Genomic DNA, 17,482 nt, shown 5'->3' on the forward strand with positions numbered 1-17,482 from the left:
TTACAATGCTTCCCTATGCTTTACCAGACCTCTGTGTGCTTTACAATGCTTCCCTATGCTTTAGCAGACCTCTCTGTGCTTTACAATGCTTCCCTATGCTTTACCAGACCTCTCTGTACTTTACAATGCTTCTCTATGCTTTACCAGACCTCTCTGTGCTTTACAATGCTTGCCTATGCTTTACCAGACCTCTCTGTGCTTTACAATGCTTCCCTATGCTTTACCAGACCTCTGTGTGCTTTACAATGCTTCCCTATGCTTTAGCAGACCTCTCTGTGCTTTACAATGCTTGCCTATGCGTTACCACACCTCTCTGTGCTTTACAATGCTTGCCTATGCTTTACCACACCTCTCTGTGCTTTACAATGCTTGCCTATGCTTTACCACACCTCTCTGTGCTTTGTTTCCAGAACCGCACTGTTGTCTTGTTTGAACTTCACCTTGATAAACTTTCCCCGAATGCTCAATATTTTCCTGTCTGGCTTTGTGTTTGGAAAGCTGGGTATAAGCAAAGGTTCATGCCTGATAGTGTTTTCAACTTTAAACACGGGTCCCACTTCACTTTTGTTTTGCTTTTAAGGATGACTAAGGTAAATGTATTTTTAGGCATGTAAATATGTTATACAGTATATGTGATATACTGGAAAACACTATTAAGGTGTGAAACTATCCTTCTCAAACTTCACAATTATAAAAGCAAAACAATGAAAGCACAGAGAGGTGTGGTAAAGCATAGGCAAGCATTGTAAAGCACAGAGAGGTCTGGTAAAGCATAGGCAAGCATTGTAAAGCACAGAGAGGTCTGGTAAAGCATAGGGAAGCATTGTAAAGCACAGAGAGGTCTGGTAAAGCATAGGGAAGCATTGTAAAGCACAGAGAGGTCTGGTAAAGCATAGGCAAGCATTGTAAAGCACAGAGAGGTCTGGTAAAGCATAGGGAAGCATTGTAAAGCACAGAGAGGTCTGGTAAAGCACAGGGAAGCATTGTAAAGCACAGAGAGGTCTGGTAAAGCATAGGGAAACATTGTAAAGCACAGCATAAATTAACACATAGCATAACCAAAATGATAGCAATGTACTGCATCTCTTCATTCATATAATTGCAATAGTATTTATTAGATCAACTGAAACACAGACTCCTGTTGCACAGTTGATCCTGTTGAATCAGGCTTGGTAAATTGAAAAGAGCAAACAAACAAGTGACCTGTTCCCTAACTAGCAGAGAACACCAACAAACACAAATACATGCACTCAGAGTGACAAAGCCAAATCCCAAACGAGCAGAAGGCTGCACTCTTATTTCATTTCATCCTATACAGCTGTTCAACACTCAACAAGGCTGAACTTAGAAATACTGAAAGACACTTTGGACAAGAAGACTGTCTCCATGCCTTCATTAGAAAACAGAAAGGGATTTAATACAATCAGGGACAAGCCTTCCTCAGTGTCTTCAGTGTAAATTCAATGACATGTACATAGGAAAGAGAACTCCACACTGCATAGCTGTATAGAGAGGTCTATAGGAAAGAGAACTCCACACTGCAGAGCTGTATAGAGGTCTATAGAAAAGAGAACTCAACACTGCAGAGCTGTATAGAGGTCTATAGGAAAGAGAACTCCACACTGCAGAGCTGTATAGAGGTCTATAGAAAAGAGAACTCAACACTGCAGAGCTGTATAGAGGTCTATAGGAAAGAGAACTCCACACTGCAGAGCTGTATAGAGGTCTATAGGAAAGAGAGCTCCACACTGCAGAGCTGTATAGAGGTCTATAGGAAAGAGAACTCCACACTGCAGAGCTGTATAGAGGTCTATAGGAAAGAGAACTCAACACTGCAGAGCTGTATAGAGGTCTATAGGAAAGAGAACTCCACACTGCAGAGCTGTATAGAGGTCTATAGGAAAGAGAACTCCACACTGCAGAGCTGTATAGAGGTCTATAGGAAAGAGAGCTCCACACTGCAGAGCTGTATAGAGAGGTCTATAGGAAAGAGAACTCCACACTGCAGAGCTGTATAGAGGTCTATAGGAAAGAGAACTCCACACTGCAGAGCTGTATAGAGGTCTATAGGAAAGAGAACTCCACACTGCAGAGCTGTATAGAGGTCTATAGGAAAGAGAACTCCACACTGCAGAGCTGTATAGAGGTCTATTGGAAAGAGAACTCCACACTGCAGAGCTGTATAGAGGTCTATAGGAAAGAGAGCTCCACACTGCAGAGCTGTATAGAGGTCTATAGGAAAGAGAACTCCACTCTCAACACTAGATGGAGCAAATGACTCAGAAATGAATCAGCATGGTCCAGACTTTCTCTTGTGCTCTTTATGTATCCGTTTCTTTAGACCCTGTTGTGGTCTAAACGTTTTGAATGCTTTGTCTTTGGCACTAATAATTAATAATCACTAATCACACTCCCGTTTCCATGGATTCATTGTGTGGGGGTCCTGAGCTAGGAAGTGTGATGTAATGGGGAGGGGTGGACCCCAGTTGCATGGGACTGTGTGCAGACACTGTGCCTCTTAGTGGCATGTCTGAAACAATGGGGCCAGTGAGGAGTGAGACTAAGCGAGGAGATAAGGGGGTTACAAGTTATCTGCAGTGTGGGAGAGAGGGACACACAAAGATTACTACAGCTCCGGATGGGACACATATCTCTCCTGAGCTCCCCCACCCCTTCCTTGTTCATTGTCTTCTGTCGCCCTCTCCCCCCTCGTGTGTGTGTGTGTGTCTGTGTGTGCGTCTGTGTGTGTGTGTGTGTCTGTGCCAGTGTGTGGGTATCACTGTTTGTGTCTGTGCCAGTGTCTGTTTCAGTGTGTGTGTGTGTGTGAGTGAATGTGTCCGTGAGTCAGTGTGTGTGTGTGTGTGTGTGAGTGAGTGTGTCCGTGAGTCAGTGTGTGTGTGTGTGTCAGCGTGTGGGTATAATTGTTTGTGTCTGTGTTTCAGTGAGTGTGTGTGTCAGCGTGTGGGTATAATTGTTTGTGTCTGTGTTTCAGTGAGTGTGTGTGTGTGTGTGGGTATCATTGTTTGTGTCTGTTTCAGTGAGTGTGTGTGTGTGTGTGGGTATCATTGTTTGTGTCTGTTTCAGTGAGTGTGTGTGTGTGTGTCAGCGTGTGGGTATAATTGTTTGTGTCTGTGTTTCAGTGAGTGTGTGTGTGTGTGTGGGTATCATTGTTTGTGTCTGTTTCAGTGAGTGTGTGTGTGTGTGTCAGCGTGTGGGTATCATTGTTTGTGTCTGTGTTTCAGTGAGTGTGTGTGTGTGTGTGGGTATCATTGTTTGTGTCTGTTTCAGTGAGTGTGTGTGTGTGTGTGGGTATCATTGTTTGTGTCTGTGTTTCAGTGAGTGTGTGTGGGGGTGTGGGTATCATTGTTTGTGTCTGTTTCAGTGAGTGTGTGTGTGTGTGTCAGCGTGTGGGTATCATTGTTTGTGTCTGTTTCAGTCAGTGTGTGTGTGTGTGTCAGCGTGTGGGTATCATTGTTTGTGTCTGTGTTTCAGTGAGTGTGTGTGGGGGTATGTGTGTCAGTGAGTCAGCGTCTGTGTTTCAGTGAGTGTGTGTGTGTGTGTGGGTATCATTGTTTGTGTCTGTTTCAGTGAGTGTGTGTGTGTGTGTCAGCGTGTGGGTATCATTGTTTGTGTCTGTGTTTCAGTGAGTGTGTGTGGGGGTATGTGTGTCAGTGAGTCAGCGTCTGTGTTTCAGTGAGTGTGTGTGTGTGTGTCAGCGTGTGGGTATCATTGTTTGTGTCTGTGTTTCAGTGAGTGTGTGTGGGGGTATGTGTGTCAGTGAGTCAGCGTCTGTGTTTCAGTGTGTGTGTGTGTGTGTGGTTATGGGTGATTGCTGCTGAGCTGTGGAGTGCCGTTTCTCTGACTCACTCCCCCTCACCGTACACAGCCTGCACCTGATTATCCACCCCTCTCAGCTGACTCACTTGCATAAAACGCCTCGAATTCAAGGAAGCGTTTCTTTAAATTAAGGGTGTTGCAGAAAGCAGCTGAACACATTTAAGAGTCAACACCCTAGGTAAGGCGAAATGCATCTTTAAGTGTTACACTTAACACTAATATCCGAGGGGCTCATGCAACCAGACCCCGTGCAGACCCTGACAACGCGATTCGAGACTTTCAAACAGGCCCTAACGAGCTCATCCGTGTTAATCGCCTGACAGGGGTTAGCATTCCTGCACAGGTGATGATAATTACGAATGCATTCCTGAGTAATCACTGCTCCAGCCAGCTTGACTTGATTCCACTGCCTGCCTTTCATCCACTCTCCTGTCTAGCGAGTTTCTCCTCAAACAGAAGCCTACTCGAACCCTTTCTGGTTTTCTAGCTTTTCACAAGGGCACGTTTCAGCCATCGCCTTCATCACTGTACACCAAGAAAGGGGCTAGATGAATGTTTAACTTTCAATAACTCAGTTTCGTTTCAATAACACTGATGAAGGCACTGGAGCCCAAACGCTGGTCTGCTTGACTCAGTTTAGTTTCAGTAACGCTGATGAAGGCACTAGAGCCCAAACGCTGGTCTGCTTGACTCAGTTTAGTTTTTAAAAACTCTCTTCTCTTCTTCATATCTATGGGGACATACAGAAGACGCAGATGCATGAGAGCCCCATATGTGTCAGATGCCATTTTTCCCCCATCACATAAAGTAATGAAAAAAATGTGAAAAAAATAAATGTATTGTGTGTCAAAAACGAGTCGTCCCGTCCCCCTGCTAATTTCAATATTTCATGCATTAAAGGGTTAAGTTCCACAACAAAAATGAGTGCGTGGAATATACAGGTTCTGTGCAAGACCCTTGTGTCGGATTTCTACAGTCTTGCTGCGTCTCTCCCGATCCCCTTGCGTATTGATGTGTAATTAGTCTTTGCAACAGGCTTGGCTGCTCAGCCCATTAGTGAGAAGAAAAGGAAGAAAGGAGCTCCATTTAAAAGCTCCTCTCGTGTGCCTCTCAAACACAGCAGAGCTGGAATGCTACATGGTCCTGGAGCCAGCCTTGTACAGACCAGCAGGGAGAAGGATTGTGTGCTGCTTGACTTCTCAGCACAGTCGCTGGTCTGAACACAACTCGCTGATAGCCTGTCAGACTCTGTGTCAGCCTGGGCTCCCCAGAGACACACCAAGCAGAGCGGCACTACGTGTAGCGAGATGCCTGGGAGAAGTGCCGGTACATTTCGCTGCCCCCCCCCCCCCATGCTTTACCAGACCTCTCTGTGCTTTACAATGCTTCCCTATGCTGTACCAGACCTCTCTGTGCTTTACAATGTTTCCCTATTCTTTACCAGACCTCTCTGTGTTTTACAATGCTTCCCTATGCTTTACCAGACCTCTCTGTGCTTTACAATGCTTCCCTATGCTTTACCAGACCTCTCTGTGCTTTACAATGCTTCCCTGTGCTTTACCAGACCTCTCTGTGCTTTACAATGCTTCCCTATGCTTTACCAGACCTCTCTGTGCTTTACAATGCTTCCCTATGCTTTACCAGACCTCTCTGTGCTCTACAATGTTTCCCTATTCTTTACCAGACCTCTCTGTGTTTTACAATGCTTCCCTATGCTTTACCAGACCTCTCTGTGCTTTACAATGCTTCCCTATGCTTTACCAGACCTCTCTGTGCTTTACAATGCTTCCCTGTGCTTTACCAGACCTCTCTGTGCTTTACAATGCTTCCCTATGCTTTACCAGACCTCTCTGTGCTTTACAATGCTTGCCTATGCTTTACCAGACCTCTCTGTGCTTTACAATGCTTCCCTGTGCTTTACCAGACCTCTCTGTGCTTTACAATGCTTCCCTATGCTTTACCAGACCTCTCTGTGCTTTACAATGCTTCCCTATGCTTTACCAGACCTCTCTGTGCTTTACAATGCTTCCCTATGCTTTACCAGACCTCTCTGTGCTTTACAATGCTTCCCTATGCTTTACCAGACCTCTCTGTGCTCTACAATGTTTCCCTATTCTTTACCAGACCTCTCTGTGTTTTACAATGCTTCCCTATGCTTTACCAGACCTCTCTGTGCTTTACAATGCTTCCCTATGCTTTACCAGACCTCTCTGTGCTTTACAATGCTTCCCTATGCTTTACCATATCTCTCTGTGCTTTACAATGCTTGCCTATGCTTTACCAGACCTCTCTGTGCTTTACAATGCTTCCCTGTGCTTTACCAGACCTCTCTGTGCTTTACAATGCTTCCCTATGCTTTACCAGACCTCTCTGTGCTTTACAATGCTTCCCTATGCTTTACCAGACCTCTCTGTGCTTTACAATGCTTCCCTATGCTTTACCAGACCTCTCTGTGCTTTACAATGCTTCCCTATGCTTTACCAGACCTCTCTGTACTTTACAATGCTTCCCTATGCTTTACCACACCTTGTGCTTTACAATGCTACCCTATGCTTTATCAGACCTCTCTGTGCTTTACAATGCTTGCCTATGCTTTACCAGACCTCTCTGTGCTTTACAATGCTTCCCTATGCTTTACCAGACCTCTCTGTGCTTTACAATGCTTCCCTATGCTTTACCAGACCTCTCTGTGCTTTACAATGCTTCCCTATGCTGTACCAGACCTCTCTGTGCTTTACAATGCTTCCCTATGCTTTACCAGACCTCTCTGTGCTCTACAATGTTTCCCTATTCTTTACCAGACCTCTCTGTGTTTTACAATGCTTCCCTATGCTTTACCAGACCTCTCTGTGCTTTACAATGCTTCCCTATGCTTTACCAGACCTCTCTGTGCTTTACAATGCTTCCCTGTGCTTTACCAGACCTCTCTGTGCTTTACAATGCTTCCCTATGCTTTACCAGACCTCTCTGTGCTTTACAATGCTTGCCTATGCTTTACCAGACCTCTCTGTGCTTTACAATGCTTCCCTGTGCTTTACCAGACCTCTCTGTGCTTTACAATGCTTCCCTATGCTTTACCAGACCTCTCTGTGCTTTACAATGCTTCCCTATGCTTTACCAGACCTCTCTGTGCTTTACAATGCTTCCCTATGCTTTACCAGACCTCTCTGTGCTTTACAATGCTTCCCTATGCTTTACCAGACCTCTCTGTGCTCTACAATGTTTCCCTATTCTTTACCAGACCTCTCTGTGTTTTACAATGCTTCCCTATGCTTTACCAGACCTCTCTGTGCTTTACAATGCTTCCCTATGCTTTACCAGACCTCTCTGTGCTTTACAATGCTTCCCTATGCTTTACCATATCTCTCTGTGCTTTACAATGCTTGCCTATGCTTTACCAGACCTCTCTGTGCTTTACAATGCTTCCCTGTGCTTTACCAGACCTCTCTGTGCTTTACAATGCTTCCCTATGCTTTACCAGACCTCTCTGTGCTTTACAATGCTTCCCTATGCTTTACCAGACCTCTCTGTGCTTTACAATGCTTCCCTATGCTTTACCAGACCTCTCTGTGCTTTACAATGCTTCCCTATGCTTTACCATACCTCTCTGTGCTTTACAATGCTTCCCTATGCTTTACCACACCTTGTGCTTTACAATGCTACCCTATGCTTTATCAGACCTCTCTGTGCTTTACAATGCTTGCCTATGCTTTACCAGACCTCTCTGTGCTTTACAATGCTTCCCTATGCTTTACCATACCTCTCTGTACTTTACAATGCTTCCCTATGCTTTACCACACCTTGTGCTTTACAATGCTACCCTATGCTTTATCAGACCTCTCTGTGCTTTACAATGCTTCCCTATGCTTTACCATACCTCTCTGTACTTTACAATGCTTCCCTATGCTTTACCACACCTTGTGCTTTACAATGCTACCCTATGCTTTACCAGACCTCTCTGTGCTTTACAATGCTTCCCTATGCTTTACCAGACCTCTCTGTGCTTTACAATGCTTCCCTATGCTTTACCATACCTCTCTGTGCTTTACAATGCTTCCCTATGCTTTACCACACCTTGTGCTTTACAATGCTACCCTATGCTTTATCAGACCTCTCTGTGCTTTACAATGCTTGCCTATGCTTTACCAGACCTCTCTGTGCTTTACAATGCTTCCCTATGCTTTACCATACCTCTCTGTGCTTTACAATGCTTCCCTATGCTTTACCAGACCTCCCTGTGCTTTACAATGCTTCCTTATGCTGTACCATGCTTTCACTGTGTTGTATTACACTTCACTGTACTTTAATCATATTTTAATGATCTAAACACTGGCAGATCTAAATAGCGCCACTCTTTCATACAGCCAAGTCTTTGATTTTTAGCCAATAAGTGAAAATGTCATTTTAGTCCATCCTGATGTGCTTCGTATTCAGAGTGAAACTTTCAGAAGGAACAGCTTCCTTGTTCTGTACTTTTGCTTGTGAACTAATCACAGATTGTAACAAGAAAGTGAATTATAATATATAATTACAAGAACACAAGAAAGTTTACAAATGAGAGGAGGTCATTCAGCCCATCTTGCTCGTTTGGTTGTTAGTAGCTTATTGATCCCAGAATCTCATCAAGCAGCTTCTTGAAGGATCCCAGGGTGTCAGCTTCAACAACATTACTGGGGAGTTGGTTCCAGACCCTCACAATTCTCTGTGTAAAAAAGTGCCTCCTATTTTCTGTTCTGAATGCCCCTTTATCTAATCTCCATTTATGACCCCTGGTCCTTGTTTCTTTTTTCAGGTCAAAGAAGTCCCCTGGGTCGACATTGTCTATACCTTTTAGGATTTTGAATGTTTGATATATATATATATATATATATATATATATATATATATATATATATATATATATATATATATATATATAACCTTTGTGTATCCCGACAAAAAAGTCTTTCTTGCTTCAGTATTGACAGATTTAAACTGCTTGCTGTATCATTGAATCGTGAGGGTCTGGAACCAACTCCGCTGTAATGTTGTTGAAGCTGACGCCCTGGGATCCTTCAAGAAGCTGCTTGATGAGATTCTGGGATCAATAAGCTACTAACAACCAAACGAGCAAGATGGGCTGAATGGCCTCCTCTCGTTTGTAAACTTTCTTATGTTCTTATTATAGAATTGAATTGCTGCGATTGTATTATAATTGGGTTGGGCGTCAGTATTCAGGCGCCTGTCCCTTTAAAGAATCTCAGATTAACTCCGTGCATTCCAATAAAGAGAGGGAGGGGCGGAGGGAATGGGTTATTATCGCCACCCCTGTGTGAAAAAAAGAAAAACAGTCATTTTAAAAGTTAGTCACAGACAAGCCAATTTAGGTGGTACTGGCATGAACCCGGAATGCGAGAAGAAGAAGGAAATAGTTTGAGAAAGTTTTTATTTTCTATTGTGATCCTAGTGCAGGCTATGTACGCTGCCGCAGAGCAGAACGGCTTTCTTGTGTTTGTAAAGTGGTAAACAGTATTTGAAAAATGTAAACGATTTATTGAAGTTTCTTTCTCGACTTCAGTTTACTTTATTATTTTACCCGTCTTAGAAAAAAAAAAAAGTTTTTTTTTCTGAAATTAAACCGATCACCCGAAGAGATAGTGATATTTTTTTCCAGGGTTACATTTTACAACATCCAAACTACCTAGGCAGTGGTCGCTGCTTTCAATTCTGGAAAACGATAAAAAAGAAAAAAAAAAGTGGGCTCAAACATGGGAAAAAACTTGGGATACCTCGCGCTGATGGTTTTGCTTACCTGCGCTTTTGCTTGGAGAAAAACTGTCGCTCAAAAAGGTAAGCGCTGCCAGTTTATAAACAGCCAGAGTGGAAACGCGAATTCAGAACGCAGCCATCAGGAGCGCGCACAATTCAGTGCAGATTGAATCGCGCTCGTTCTTTTTGAAACACTTCTGCAATGCAGGTACACTGTCCAAGTCGCAAACACATCTATTTAATGCAAGTTTCTGAGATGCAAATGTAGATGCTCCCGTGGTACCTTGGATTTTGAATTAGTGCGGGTTATTATTATTATTATTATTATTATTATTATTATTATTATTATTATTATTATTATTATTATTATTATTATTATTTGGTTATTTAGCAGACGCCTTTATCCAAGGCGACTTACAGAGACTAGGGTGTGTGAGCTATGCATCAGCTGCAGAGTCACTTACAACTACGTCTCACCCGAAAGACGGAGCACAAGGAGGTTCAGTGACTTGCTCAGGGTCACACAATGAGTCAGTTGCTGAGCCGGGATTTGAACCGGGGACCTCCTGTTTACAAGCCCTTTTCTTTAACCACTGGACCACACAGCCTAATTAACCAGGGTTCCGGTAATCTACAATTACCGGAAACCTGGTTAATTGCATGCTAATTAAGTGATCTATTTGCAAGAACTTCTATTTGGGGTCAAATAACTTTACTCTGGAACGTTTAAGTAGTTTTGATTGATTTAATTATAAACTAAAGGCAGTAGACACTATGTAGCGAATGTGGTTTTTTTGGGCAAAAAACAAACAAACAAACTTAAGTCAATTTAATATTTGACTACTTTACCAATTTAAAGAAAATACTTAGGTGATTTTTTATTTTTTTATATAGTAGGCTAATATAGTATATGAGAACGACCAAATAAGAGGAGTTATTTATTGTAAATGGTCTGTGGTGTGTTGCGCAGGGTGAACGTTTCATTGAGACTGACATGGTAAATATCTTAATTGATGTCGTCAGAAGTCGCTGTGGGGGGCTGCTTCTTAGCTCGTGTGTACTCCAAGCATGATTGAAGCATCAGCTCGGACACACAGTGTATGCGATCAGTGTACGCGCTCCTCAAACCAAGGGACCGATTCACAAAACCGAACTTGCTCGGTTCTGCATTTATTTACTTTTTTAAATGCAGTTTCTATTGATATAGAATAGATACAAATTCATAGGATAAATAATGTCGCACTGTTCAGAACTAGCACTGTTCACGGCTACGTCCTTGTAAAAACAGGGTAAATGGAGTTAAGGGATTCTACGCAAACTACAGGTCTGATGCTGTGGTTGGTTTGTTGATGTAATTAAATGTCTGGAGCGTGAAACTCTGCTAAACGAGCGCTCTGACTGCAGTGGCAGTTCAGCGCTGTCAGAGCTGTCTCTCCGTGCCCAAACACAAGATCACAGAGATCACAACATTGCTTTGTTTTTCTTATATTTCACTTGTTTAAAGACCACCTTAAAAGAACTGCTGCTATGGAAAGAACACACCTGTTACACAACAGTTTCACCCAGTCCTAAGTTTGCTTGATCAGCCCCAGTGCATCTAGGTAACAAGCTCAGATGTCTCATTACAAAACTCCTAGTGAAACCAGGAATGGATCAAACTGCTGTGCAATATTAGCAAGGATTAGTTTACCAAGGTTAATTTATTAATATGCTTTACCAGACCTCTCTGTGCTTTACAATGCTTCCCTATGCTTTACCAGACCTCTCTGTGCTTTACAATGCTTCCCTGTGCTTTACCAGACCACTCTGTGCTTTACAATGCTTCCCTATGCTTTACCAGACCTCTCTGTGCTTTACAATGCTTCCCTGTGCTTTACCAGACCTCTCTGTGCTTTACAATGCTTCCCTGTGCTTTACCACACCTCTCTGTGCTTTACAATGCTTCCCTATGCTTTACCAGACCTCTCTGTGCTTTAACATGTTTCCCTGTGCTTTACCAGACCTCTCTGTGCTTTACAATGCTTCCCTGTGCTTTACCAGACCTCTCTGTGCTTTACAATGCTTCCCTATGCTTTACCAGACCTCTCTGTGCTTTACAATGTTTCCCTGTGCTTTACCAGACCTCTCTGTGCTTTACAATGCTTCCCTATGCTTTACCAGACCTCTCTGTGCTTTACAATGCTTCCCTATGCTTTACCACACCTCTGTGTGCTTTACAATGAGATAGAAAGAGAGAAAAAAAATCTGGAGGTTATGTGCTTTCATAATAAACCTGTTCTGCTGTTTGATTGTGCCCTGTCGCTCCATTCCTTTTCAAAGAGCTACACTCCCCCAGTCTCGGCACACAAAGGTATCTTCAGCTGAAACTGACAATCGAAAAACCTTCTGTGAGAAAGGGTCAGGAAGCAGGGGGAGGGGAGGGAGAGAGTGGAGGGGGAGGGGAGGAGATAGACAGGGAATAATAAGGATCTTTGAGAAGGCCTCATGCCTTTTTTTTTTTTTTTTTTTTTTTAAACATAAGCACTGAGTCTCAGGTCTGGTTTTGACAATCTCGTGGGACAACCCTGAACTCCATTAGCATGGGGATAATAACTGTTAGACTTTAGACATGTTATTTTCTTTAGAAATGCAAAAATAAATTAAATTAAAAAAACAAACAAACAAACAAAAAAACACGTTTTGACTAGAAGCCTTTCTTACTGACTTCAAATCGAACCCCTCACCCTCCCTCTGCTCTAGAGATGGAAAGCTGTGCCACCTGTGGAAATATATTAATCAGTGTGTCAAATAAAATGACATTAACAAGACACCAGCGCTGTTAAACACTCGATAGTGTGCTAAATACAGAGATCCTTAGAGAGGCGAGACAGATTCGATGAGCAGCATTTCCACTGGAAGTCCTTTCTGTGTCTTCAGTGAATCACTGCCAGCCTGCCACTACTAATAATAATAATTATTATAACACCCATCACTGTTACACACAACAGAGATCAATACAGATGACAAAGTCTTTCTTCCACTATGACAAACGTTTCAACTGGAAGTCTCTCTCAATGACTAACGTTTCCACTAGAAGTCTCTCTCAATAACTGACGTTTCCACTAGAAGTCTCTCTCAATGACTGACGTTTCCACTAGAAGTCTCTCTCAGACCGACGTTTCCACTAGAAGTCTCTCTCAATGACCGACGTTTCCACTAGAAGTCTCTCTCAATGACTGACGTTTCCACTAGAAGTCTCTCTCAATGACCGACGTTTCCACTAGAAGTCTCTCTCAATGACCGACGTTTCCACTAGAAGTCTCTCTCAATGACCGACGTTTCCACTAGAAGTCTCTCTCAATGACCGACGTTTCCACTAGAAGTCTCTCTCAATGACCGACGTTTCCACTAGAAGTCTCTCTCAATGACCGACGTTTCCACTAGAAGTCTCTCTCAATGACCGACGTTTCCACTAGAAGTCTCTCTCAATGACCGACGTTTCCACTAGAAGTCTCTCTCAATGACCGACGTTTCCACTAGAAGTCTCTCTCAATGACCGACGTTTCCACTAGAAGTCTCTCTCAATGACCGACGTTTCCACTAGAAGTCTCTCTCAATGACCGACGTTTCCACTAGAAGTCTCTCTCAATGACCGACGTTTCCACTAGAAGTCTCTCTCAATGACTGACGTTTCCACTAGAAGTCTCTCTCAATGACCGACGTTTCCACTAGAAGTCTCTCTCAATGACTGACGTTTCCACTAGAAGTCTTTAGAAATACGTTAAGAGAATGGAACAGACTTGGTGATGAAGGGTTCCACTGAAACTAAGAAGTAGTGGATCCAGCTAATTCAAAATCACAGAATAATATTTGTTTCCGATTCTGAAACAATATCCGAATGTCAGAATAAAAAAGTCAGCTCGCCCAGCCAGCAGTGAAAGAGTGAAACCCCAAAAGACATTGAACAGGATTCTATTCCCAACTCATTCAGTATGGGTTTGATATAAAACAGGGTCTGGGAGGGGTTAGCTGGGGGGCACAGCCTGAGAAACAGAGCAGTCATTTCAGAAATGCAGCTCCCTCCCTCCTCTTTCCCTCACTGTGAGAGAGAGGGAGGGAGGAAGGGAGAGGGGGAGTGTGGGAGAGTTCTGCTCCCTTATCCCATGGCGAAGATCTAAAGGCTGAACAAAAATAAAGTGCCCCCCCCCCCCGGGGGGCTTTTAAACCACTTGGGATGCAGGAAAGGAAACAGCATTCCGAGGAGAAATTATTCCTGGGATTTATGTTGTTGTTGCTCCTGGCCTGGTCTTGTTAAACAAATTCCGTGGAAAAATGGTTTGCAAGCTCCCCTGGGCTTTGTCACGCTTTCACTGTGCTGTGCTGTCACTATGGGACACTTTTATAAGGGTTAGTTTACCACGGTTCATTTATTAATGTGCTTTACCAGACCTCTCTGTGCTTTACAATGCTTCCCTATGCTTTACCACACCTCTCTGTGCTTTACAATGCTTCCCTATGCTTTACCAGACCTCTCTGTGCTTTACAATGCTTCCCTATGTTTTACCAGACCTCTCTGTGCTTTACAATGCTTCCCTATGCTTTACCAGACCTCTGTGCTTTACAATGCTTCCCTATGCTTTACCAGACCTCTCTGTGCTTTACAATGCTTCCCTATGCTTTACCAGACCTCTCTGTGCTTTACAATGCTTCCCTATGCTTTACCAGACCTCTCTGTGCTTTACAATGCTTCCCTGTGCTTTACCAGACCTCTATGTGCTTTAAAATGCTTCCCTATGCTTTACCACACCTCTCTGTGCTTTACAATGCTTCCCTGTGCTTTACCAGACCTCTCTGTGCTTGACCACACTTTGCAATGATTTCACTGTAGGGGGAAATTTTATGAAGGGATAAAAAAAAAAAAAAATGGTTATAGCTCGGCATTAGAACCCTAGCTTTAGAAACGCATTCCCATCAGCTCTGTTCCGAGCCCCCCTCTGTTTGTGTTCCACAGGCAGGCAGTTTGAGGAGAGCCCCGGGAATGTGACCTCATCGCTGGGGAAGCCTGTAAGACTCCGCTGCGGGATCCGGGGTTTTGGGGAACCCCCCGAGATCGGCTGGAGCAGGGACGGGGAGCCCTTGGAAATGTCCGACACCAACCAGATGACCCTGCCCCTGGGGGTGGAGGAAGAGTGGCTGTCCATCAGCGAGCTGCGGTGAGCTGTCAGCGACACCAAGACCGACCCGTAGAAAATGTGCACTATATCTCTGCAGTTTCTCCCCCTGCTTTTCCATAGTTTACTTACTGGTTTGCCATGTTATTTAATATGCTTTACCAGACCTCTCTGTGCTTTACAATGCTTGCCTATGCTTTACCAGACCTTTCTGTGCTTTACAATGCTTCCCTATGCTTTACCACACCTCTCTGTGTTTTACAATGCTTCTCTATGCTTTACCAGACCTCTCTGTGCTTTACAATGCTTCCCTATGCTTTACCAGACCTCTCTGTGCTTTACAATGCTTCCCTATGCTTCACCAGACCTCTCTGTGCTTTACAATGCTTACCTATGCTTTACCATACCTATCTGTGCTTTACAATGCTTGCCTATGCTTTACCAGGCCTCTCTGTGCTTTACAATGCTTCCCTATGCTTTACCAGACCTCTCTGTGCTTTACAATGCTTCCATATGCTTTCCCAGACCTCTCTGTGCTTTACAATGCTTCCCTAAGCTTTCCCAGACCTCTCTCTGCTTTACAATGCTTCCTTATGCTTTACCACACCTCTCTGTGCTTTACAATGCTTCCCTATGCTTTACCAGACCTCTCTGTGCTTTACAATGCTTCCCTATGCTTTACCAGACCTCTCTGTGCTTTACAATGCTTCCCTATGCTTTACCAGACCTCTCTGTGCTTTACAATGCTTCCCTATGCTTTACCAGACCTCTCTGTGCTTTACAATGCTTCCCTATTCTTTACCAGACCTCTCTGTGCTTTACAATGCTTCCCTATGCTTTACCAGACCTCTCTGTGCTTTACAATGCTTCCCTATGCTTTACCAGACCTCTCTGTGCTTCGCAATGCTTCCCTATGCTTTACCACACCTCTCTGTGCTTTACAATGCTTTCACTGTGCTTTATTACAATGTGCTGTGCATAGCAGAGTGTAATAAAGCACATTAAAAACATGGCAAAACAGTAAGTAAACTACTGTATGGCAAATGCATAGAATGACTAAAGCTTGGGGGTAAACCTGCAAAATCACAGTTAAACAATACCAGGGTAAACTTTTTGAAGGGCGACGGAAGGATGGAGTGAGAGAGTGTTTGCATGCTTCTTGTTGTTCACTGGCTTCCTCTCCCTCCCAGGATCTCGTCTGTGCAGCTGTCTGACATGGGGGGGTACCGGTGTGTCCTGACTGAGGAGGGGGGAGAGCTCCTCTCTGAAGAGGGCTACCTGGAGCTGGAAGGTAGGGACTCGCAACAGGACTCTTGGTGATTCAGAGATCCAAGCATTCAGCTGGAAGAATGGGGTTTAAATGTGTTAATGTTATCAGAGACTTGAAGGCCATGGACAACTCATATAAAAGCCTCCCATGGTAACAGCACAGCAAAATGTAATAAAGCACAGAGAGGTATGATAAAGCATAGGGAAGCATTGTAAAGCACAGAGAGGTATGATAAAGCATAGGGAAGCATTGTAAAGCACAGAGAGGTATGGTAAAGCATAGGGAAGCATTGTAAAGCACAGAGGGGTCTGGTAAAGCATAGGGAAGCATTGTAAAGCACAGAGGGGTCTGGTAAAGCACAGGGAAGCATTGTAAAGCACAGAGAGGTCTGGTAAAGCATAGGGAAGCATTGTAAAGCACAGAGAGGTCTGGTAAAGCATAGGGAAGCATTGTAAAACACAGAGGTGTGGTAAAGCATAGGGAAGCATTGTAAAGCACAGAGAGGTGTGGTAAAGCATAGGGAAGCATTGTAAAGCACAGTGAGGTCTGGTAAAGCACAGGGAAGCATAGAGAGGCACGGTAAAACATATTTCAAACCATAGTAAACTATAGTAAATGCAGAGTACAGTATAACCACGGGAAAAGCATGGGGAAATACTGCAAAATACTAGGTTCACTTGTGGTGAACTTTTACACAGTGCTTGCGAATGCAGTATGACTGTTTATCACCACAATGCACACACACACAGATATCCTTTATGAGTTTATTAGTGCATTCTTTATAACCTTTATCGTTTGCTGGTACTGGCAACGAGAGTGCAAAGGGAAGCACATTTGGCAGCACAGTCAGCATAATCCGTTCAAACTGCAAAACAACAACAGCAGCCAGCACCTGACTGATGAGCAAGACAGCACAGAGAGAGGAGGCTGTGCAAAAGAATTAGCGACCCCCTCAGCGAGAAATGACTGCATTAAAAAACACTAAAAGCAACTAAACAGATTCAATGACAGAAGTTTCCACTGGAGGTCTTTTTCAATGTCTTCATATACAAATTCTCCTGGTAAAAATAAATCTAATTACATTTTGAAGATAACTAGAAGCAGCCCACCGATTCCATATAGGGAAGTGGTGGCTGGAGATGAAGGGGTGAACAGCGCCTCTCTGTTTAGTCTGCCCGCAGCACTGAGAGGAAATAGGGGTCCCGTCAGGGCAGATTTTTTGGAAAAGCATTCCTAGACATTCTCAGTTGCAGTCCCCTTATAAAAGTGTCCTGCGGTGTATGATGAAGACACAACAAACAATGAAAGCAAAGCAAAGCACCGCACGCTCTCAAATATCACAGTTATCTATTCTTCATGTTATTGTAAGGTCTAGTGCTGTATGTTATAAAGACATTTCAGAGGGCTGGATCGCATTAATATCAGGGTCTAGTGCTATATATTATAAAAACATTACAGAGGGCTGGATCACATCAAT

At 43.6% G+C, this 17,482-nt stretch overlaps 1 protein-coding gene across 2 annotated transcripts in view; it reads left to right on the forward strand.

Moving 5' to 3' along the window:
• The first annotated feature begins 9,153 nt into the window (after positions 1-9,153).
• Positions 9,154-17,482, forward strand: part of LOC117415498 (tyrosine-protein kinase receptor UFO) — a 30,334-nt gene continuing 22,005 nt past the window's right edge. For both annotated transcript variants that reach the window (XM_059026620.1, XM_059026621.1), the window contains exons 1-3: positions 9,154-9,666; positions 14,576-14,777; positions 15,926-16,026. In XM_059026620.1, coding sequence (XP_058882603.1) covers positions 9,585-9,666; positions 14,576-14,777; positions 15,926-16,026 — 385 coding nt within the window. In that variant the 5' untranslated portion in view covers positions 9,154-9,584. The remainder of the gene's footprint in view (positions 9,667-14,575; positions 14,778-15,925; positions 16,027-17,482) is intronic.

The sequence above is a fragment of the Acipenser ruthenus genome, chromosome 7 (genome assembly GCF_902713425.1).
Source record: "Acipenser ruthenus chromosome 7, fAciRut3.2 maternal haplotype, whole genome shotgun sequence".
NCBI classification, from domain to species: domain Eukaryota; kingdom Metazoa; phylum Chordata; class Actinopteri; order Acipenseriformes; family Acipenseridae; genus Acipenser; species Acipenser ruthenus.